This window comes from Pygocentrus nattereri, chromosome 4, assembly GCF_015220715.1.
Source record: "Pygocentrus nattereri isolate fPygNat1 chromosome 4, fPygNat1.pri, whole genome shotgun sequence".
Classification (NCBI taxonomy): domain Eukaryota; kingdom Metazoa; phylum Chordata; class Actinopteri; order Characiformes; family Serrasalmidae; genus Pygocentrus; species Pygocentrus nattereri.
Window position 1 is genome coordinate 30,756,032 of NC_051214.1, and position 8,046 is coordinate 30,764,077.

General features: G+C 38.6%; 1 protein-coding gene across 1 annotated transcript; it reads right to left on the bottom strand.

The window, feature by feature from the left end:
* Positions 1 to 590: 590 nt before the first annotated feature.
* LOC108414863 (vacuolar protein 8-like) lies at positions 591 to 7,747 on the bottom strand. Its single transcript, XM_017687774.1, has 13 exons — positions 7,381 to 7,747; positions 6,131 to 6,250; positions 5,811 to 5,930; positions 5,308 to 5,430; positions 5,078 to 5,160; positions 4,414 to 4,539; positions 4,261 to 4,306; positions 3,646 to 3,779; positions 3,279 to 3,410; positions 1,535 to 1,649; positions 1,143 to 1,277; positions 933 to 1,049; positions 591 to 758 (listed from the first exon to the last, which is right to left on the bottom strand). The coding sequence occupies exons 1-13, from the start codon at positions 7,592 to 7,594 to the stop codon at positions 625 to 627; spliced, it is 1,599 nt and encodes a 532-aa protein (XP_017543263.1). The 5' UTR covers positions 7,595 to 7,747; the 3' UTR covers positions 591 to 624.
* Between the last annotated feature and the right edge of the window lie 299 nt (positions 7,748 to 8,046).

Genomic DNA, 8,046 nt, shown 5'->3' on the forward strand with positions numbered 1-8,046 from the left:
CCGCTTTTGTTTTAACAATATGTTTTACCCCACCACGTTTGGAAGTGTGGTGCCACCCCTGGGACACACATCTCCTGCTCCAGTGTTATGCTTTATTTAAGGCTGTCTCTGTAACTTGTGATAATACTTTTATTAGAATACATTTCTGTTTGAAATGTAGCACATGTAGCACTTTACCACACAGTCAGCTTTCCCTTAACCTGGTTTGCTAATAACTCATCATCATTCATTTGTTCCATATTTTGTCTGTCAATCTTGCTGTCATTTAGACTGTCTATAATTGACCTGGCCAAGGAATTAAGCTTATGCAGAACTGATATGAATATGGAGTGTAAGCTTCCTTTATCAGATCGCAAATAACCTTCTCATGTAAACACAATGTCTTCTCAGTGTCCTTTTTATTGCCTTTTAAGGCATTTTCCATCACATACGTAAAAAGTATTGTCAAGTCATCCAGGATTTTGATCATCAGAGTACATCATTATACATTTATAAGCATATAAAAAGATGTATTTTCAAAGTTCTGAAAACAGAGATAAACAGAAAATACTGTCAAAAAAATAAATCAATAAAAACTGATATAAATTGAACATTAGTTTGTGGTTCTTGGTAAACACATCAGGTTCAGGACTTGTCCTTGGTGCAGGTGTCTTGCTGGAGCATCTGGAGCAGCTGTCTGGTGTGTTCAGTCTGCTGCTGAACTCTGTTTAGCTCCCGCTCCAGCTCCAACAGACACGTCATTCCATCCAGCCCTCCACCTGCACAGCCGCAATCTTATCACTCAGCTGCCAACCGACATTCAAAAAGCTTCACCTGGGCTCCAAGGTATTTCTGCACTCACTACTCATTTGACTGAGAATGAGCGAGTTTGTGTACTTATAGGCTGAAACATTGTGGAAAACACACGGTCATTTGAAAAAGTGCCGACTCACCTTTTTTTAGATTACACACACTGGCAATTGCAAGTTGTTGAAATCTCACTTCTTGATTACGCAGGAATCTCATCAAGTATCCTACAATGGCTCTGTGGTGAGGTTTAAGCAGTTTATCTGTATAAAGTACCACAACATGAGCAAGGCAGCAATGTGTAAACAAGTAAACAATTACACAATAAAGCAATATCTTTAAAGTCAAGCATTTACCGTTCATGTCTAATTTGCTGATTACAGAACCAGCAGCAAAGGACAAGTCAGGGTTTTCACTTTCACTGCAGATGCTCACGAGTCTGCCAACATGAGAAGCAGTCATTTTCTCAACAAGACGTGATCTGAGGGAGTCTGAAAATAACATGACAAAAACTGATTATCGGACAAAGAATGAGGCAATCAAATGAGTCTGCGTGCAGGAAAATATTTTTGGTAGCGTGAAGCATTAAGATCTTTAAAACCAATCCACTGGAAATCAATACATTGTTTCTCAGTGACAGCCAGACACTGGCACTAACTCTCTTTCAAGTGCATAAAGCAATTAAATAAAATCAATGCTTCCTAAAATATAGCTGTAAATGCTTCTTATAACAGTGAGATATTCTTACCAAAAGAAGCCAGTGAATGGACGCAGGCTAGTACACTTAAAAGAGTGTCATCTTCATTCCAATCAAACCCAAGAGCCAGAAGAAGCCCAATTAGACACTCTGTCTCCAGTATAGTCTGAACAATGGCAAATAATATACCATTAGAAACATTTTAGTACATTTAGTACTTAGAATATACAGAGACCAATAAACTGTCGCTGAGCCTTATGGATATAGTCAGATAAATAGAGGTGTAATGATACAGTTTTATGCAAAAGTTTGGACACCCCTGGTCTAATTACATGTGTCATTCATTCTCCAAGTGAAAAAAGTACACATCCTTTACAGATAACACACAGCTAACATTTCAATGCACTGATAACTACCAAATTTAACATTATGGGAAAAAAAACATAAAATGTTACTTTTGCGCTATGTTAAAACATAAAATGTTACTTTTGCTCCACATTACGTTATGGCACATTTTACATTTTTTTCCCTCCAATATGTTAAACTCAGTAAATAAATTTTAAAAATATAAATAAATATAAATAAATATAAATATAAATAAATATATCTTATTTTCACAGAAAATCAACAAAATGTAATTTTCTCTTTTACGCATGGCTACATACATTTTCAGGTTTAATGTGATTTTAAAATCTGTTTATGTGTAATATCATGATTCTACAGAGCTCTAATAGTATATACTGCTCAACTTGGCTCAGATATAAAAGATCTCAAGTAGAACTTGAATTCCTCCTACCCCCAACAAAATAAGCCAAAAAACGCACACACCCAAGTCATTCAAACTGTTGTGAGTGAATAGCATAAGCCCTCTAACTTTACTCCGATAGAATGCATCTAATGCATGGATTTGATCACTGACAGTGGTTTCCATAAAATATAGCAGATCACAGACTCTTAAAAGACAGAGATACAATATAAATTTTACTACATGGTTTAAAAAGCTGCTTTTTTTCGTGCTGTATTAGAAGTTACTACTACTTAGAAATGTCATTTTTTACACAAAGGCAAATTAGGTACTTGAATTTAAATAAGAGCCCTTCAAGGATAATTCCACCAATCTCTTTAAATATCTAATTTAATAGTCATTCAGCTGATGTGAGCATTGTAGAGAGACTTAGCCAGTCAGATTTCTTCACAGTGACGATGAGCTAGGGCTTGCAATGTCTACAACTCAAATAAAGCCATTTTATTTACTATTAAAAGTGATTAGTGAACCTACTTGTGTCTTTTGAATTTTTATATCAAATGTTTATAATGGTAAAATTGGTCCAAAAAAGTTCCCTTTAGGACCTACTTTGCCTTACAACACCTTTCGTATACCTCTCCACTATGAAAGTTTTAAGCCAAAAGCTGGCTTCGGAAATATTGTAAAACAACGTCTTACAACAGGCAACATATTCATAACCATTCTGTGTTATACCGTGACGTGAGGAAGCTTATAGACATGAAACTCTTCAGTTGTCTGGTTCCTATCAACACAAGTGTGATTCTTTTTCAGATTTTTCCCTATATGGAGCAATTCATAACGGACCACTCTGACCCTCTTTGTATACATCACCCATCCATACATCCATTTTCTAAGCCGCTTCTCCGTCAGGGTCGCGGGTGTATACATCATAATAATTGAATTATGAAGATGATATAAATTGTGCAGGTAATCACACTAGCATTTCAAATGTTTCAAAACCGGTTTTAAACCTCAGTGGTGATTGAGAGCTAGTATAAGTATTTGTACCTCCTGGCTCGCCACGATGTCACAGAGGTGTGTGAGGGTGATGACACAGTGCGATACTACTTTAGAGTTTGGCAGATACATTAGAAGTAGCTCCCCTAACACAGGCATCACACCCAGATTCACCAGAGACTCCTGCAATGCAAAAAATGATTAATTAGAGAAAGTGAAAAAAAATTCTGCACATATTAATCATTCCACTTATTTTCATTCAGAAAATCAACAGAACTGGGTGTGTTCAAATATGTGCACATGACTGCATATACGTACTGTTTGGGTCAGTTTCAAGGATGAACTGAGTTCCTGAGCTAACAAATCAAGGACAAAAGAACCCCAGCACTAGAGTAGAGGTAAGTGAAAGTGTTCTTACTCTGTTAAGTGGATGGGCAGAGAGCTCAGAGAGCAACATTACAGCAGCCTCAGAGGAGCTGAGCTCTGGGGCCCTCAGCAGGGTCAGCAGTGGGTACACCCAGTCCAGCCCAACCAGCTGCTGCTGTGCCTCACCTGTAACCAAGAAGTATAATAAATCCAATGGTTGAGGAACACACATGGTTTCCAAATCATCAATCACCAGACACTGCCTGAGAAAATATTTTTACTCAAAGGCATCCAGTAGTTAAGCACTGAATAGTAGAGGATCAGCATCTTAAGAGTCAAGATGTTCAGACAATCCGTTTTGGGGAGTGGCTTTGAGGACCAGACTGTTAAAGCTTAGCAATTCTCAGAGTAGACTGACTGAAGATAAGAAATCTCATCTCTAAGTTGCTGCTACAACAAGCTTTGAGAGGAATGATAAAAATATATCATATGTCCCATATTGTTAACTGTAGACTGCTACAATACCACCAATGGTTTTGTATAACCATCCACATTTTGCATGTCGTGTCTTGGAGCAGGTTTACATACAGTAGCCTTAAAACTCTTCTGACATGCTGATTTGGCTTCAAATAATCTATCTTTTTAAAAGTAATTAAACACAAATTACCATTTCCAGTGAGGCTCCTGAGACACTGGCAGGCCTGAGTGGAATTCTGAGAGAACATGAAAATATGATCATCACCAAACATGGAAGACCAATCACAGAATACCTTATTGCATCACTGTAGAGAGATTTCTACCCTGACCGTTTTCTCCCTACCTTGAGTACGGATGAGCCCATGAGTGATACCAAGGATTTCAGCAGGAAACGGTCACCAAGTTGGAGTAATTTTGCGTGATATTTTGGAGCCGCAGCAATATTACTCACAGCAGAACAGCTGTAGAACTGAGAAAAGAGCTTAATGTAAGGTTGCATGTGGAGCTTGGTTTCATGTTAGCGGGTCATCACCATGCATGCACTTAAGGGTATTTTTTAAAGTCCTAAAGAATATACACTATGGGCCAGTTTCCCATACATAGATTAACTCTAGCATCATTGGAAATTCTTTTTAGTCAAGACTTAGACTAATCTGGGTCTGGAAAACTGTAAAAGTGTCCATACAGCCCTTCTATTTAGTGAATTCAGCTATTTTAAGGTGCTCCAATTTCTGGCACAGCCATTCAATTGTGCATACATACAGCTTGTGTAATTGTTATGGAAAAGCATGTCAATAGTCTGAGTAAGAAGCTGGGTATAAAGCTCCCCAGCATTGCATTCTTGAGAATGATGATGCACAACTGAATACCTCTGGAATGAGTTGGAGAAGTGTTTGTGATCCAGACCTAAGCATCTAGCGTAAGTACCTGACCTCACTTATACTCTTGTGGCTAAATGCAATGAAGCAGGTGTCTACAAACATGACAAAATAGCATGATGGGAGTACCTGGATGTTAGAATCAGCTGACTGTAACAAAAGAGCCAGCACAGGTATAACTCCCTCCTCACACAGCACACACATTGTTCTCTCTAGAGAAGAATAACAGCACAATCAATTCTCAAACTCTGCACGAGACCCAATGAGTGCATTACATTATTGATTTGGATGTCTCGATTGGTTCAGAGGCATGCAACCACTGCAGATTCACTTGGCGACAAGGCCTGTTGAAACCTTACCAGATTTTGTGAGATTATGAAGGGCTCTGACAGCATTTTGTTGAACTTTTGGATCAAAGGTCCTTGCCAAAACAAGCAGAGGTAGCACAGCATCAGAGCACACAATAGCATCTCGGTTTGAATCTGAATGAATGACGAAATCACAGAATTTCTGTTAGAATATGTAGTGGGTATGGTTGGAGCATTTGTCCATGGCACCGGTCTATAAGCATGAACTACAATCTGAGCAAAATGAGTTCTATATACGACAACACAGAGAAAAACCATTTGACCATGCGAAAAACGTATGCGTTCAAAAGGTTCTTTGAGAGCGTTTATGATGTTATATAGAGCCATTGCCTTTACTAAAGAACCTTTGATTGACTTTTTGACAGGGTAAAAAGTCCTGTAGGACAAAAGTCATAAAGTCAAAGGTCAGAAGTCATTTTGCAGGAAACAACTTTGAACATTGGTCCAAGAATCAAAAACCACTCAAAACTGTAAATAAATGGGAAAAAACACACCTGAAGAGGCTAACAAAGCAATACAGGCACTGGAGTTACACTGAACTATATGATCACCCGACTGCAGCAGATCAACAAGTGGCTCCAGAATGCCCATCTCAATGACATGTTCTTCTTTTACTGAGAAAAATAAAAACAGACATAAACAGCTCTGGACATGTGACATAGCATACTTTCTGTAGTTACAAAACTTGTAGGGCAGGCCAATCATATCCAAATGTATCACATTATATTGTCACAATAAAGCTTGAGTGGCACTGCACAGAACCAACTGTGAGCATTCTACTGGGATTTTGGTTGTTTGGTTAGGGCTCACTTACTTTTGCTGTCTGTGAGAAGCCTGAGCATGGATAGAGAGACTGTCCTCTGAACCTCCATGTCCTCAGACTGCAGGAGAGTACAGCATGTCTCCAGAAATGCAGTGGGGACACGACTCTGTGCTGTGAAAGTAACACAGCATAAAGATCCAGGACATATTTATAATATTGGCAACCACTGGTCTGATATGTCACTGTAGTTAACTGCTGTACCAAATGCTGAAAGGTCCTTCCACACAATAGACACAGACTATAAATAACCAGAGTCTTTTGTGTTTATGCAAATGAGACATTTTCATATTACTGGTCTCTTAACTGTGAACTGACCAATCACTGTAACTAAAAAAAACAAATGGTGATCCAAACAGTGATCAGTTTAAAGCAAGGTGTAGAAGATGTTTTCTTGGTTATATTCAGGACACAACGATAAGAACAATAAAAAAGAAACAAGGGTATCCATGCTGCAGACAACAATACATGTAATACGTGTAAATTAAATTAATGTAATTAAAGCATAAAGTAGGTAGCTGTTTCGTTTAGTTAAAGTCAGAAATGACAAAAAAGAAAGCAGCTCTGTTCTGCCCTGGAATTGTTTTTATTTGTTTAATTGTTGACTAACATCATAACAGTTATTAATAGTCCATCCTTTTTCTGCTTAATTTTCATCATATTTATCATTATTAGGGTATTATGCATACACTGTACTAGACAAATTATGCATTTAATATTTTATGTGGACAATATATATTATTCCTGTTAACAATATTAGGCTTATCTGTTTTGTACCTTAATACTGACATAGAAAACCTATCATATATAATTATGGTACGTGTGATTGTAGACATACAGTGATAACCAGTTTTACATTTGAACTGCTGTAAGTGGGCTATAGTCCCTTGACGGCCTCTCCCCGACGTATTAGACCAAACTTGCATGGCCATGCTGTATTAACGTGTGGGAACGAGATCCTAATACAAGGCCACGACGTTGTAAAGCGATTATTCTGTATTAAACTGTGGACAATCATCTCGTTCCCACCGCTTACTAAGCTTACCAGTACTCTCGTTCCCAAGCGTTAATACGGCGTGGCCGCGCATTATTTTTAATTTTACAGGTGTCATCAGCGGGGCTTTGTAATGCCCTGTAGTAAACTCTGTATCTGTAAGATTATCAGAGTCCTGCAGAAAATGTCTGCAGTTTTACTGTCGACTGTAAATAATACAAACCTGTAATCTGAGGTTCTGAGTACTGACCTGTGGTCAAGTAAGAAATCCGTTTACTCTCCACACCGTGTCGACGGAGGAGCTCATAAGGTTTTTCTTGAGATGCCAGAGCTTTTTCCGAACAGCAGCATTCCGAGATCTTGTTTACGACATCCTTGAGTTTCTGCACAAAGATCGCCGCCTTCGCTTTCGCCAAACTTCTGAAATCGTTCAGAAGTCGCGCGCATCTGTCACACAACCCCATCTGAAAGATTGGAGCGGTTTTATGCCAATATTTTAAGATTTCGGGGAACAAATTACTACAGAAAATATCTATTTTAGGCTTTCCAGTACATCTGCACCCAGCTGATCGGGTTGTTCCTAGACTCTCCAACAGCCGGTAAAAGCAGTGGACTGATAACTGAACTTATCCTCGTGCACGACTCGCAGGTCTTGAGCTCCTCCTCCTCTCTCCGATGACTTCGAGAAAGGGACATATATCCACGTGGAACCTGTGAGCACACTTGGAACAGCTCCACTCAACGTACTTTTCATTTTATCTCCAGGATTTTTACTCTAAATGTCTTTATAGTCCAACACAGAAAACCACTTTATTGACTACTGTGTCAGTAATGAACTCTCAGTCACTCGAAAACGCGACTATTGGCTTTAACTTAACCGCTTGAAGTGCTTACTGGCTTAAATCCACCGATCAAA

Excerpts from the sequence above, each read along its gene's own strand:
- LOC108414863 (XM_017687774.1), bottom strand. The coding sequence starts at position 7,594 with ATGGGGTTGTGTGACAGATGCGCGCGACTTCTGAACGATTTCAGAAGT. Across the intron at positions 1,278-1,534 it reads CCATTCACTGGCTTCTTTTG|ACTCCCTCAGATCACGTCTT; the intron begins GTAAGAATATCT and ends TGTTATTTTCAG. Across the intron at positions 1,050-1,142 it reads CAGCAAATTAGACATGAACG|ATAAACTGCTTAAACCTCAC; the intron begins GTAAATGCTTGA and ends TACTTTATACAG.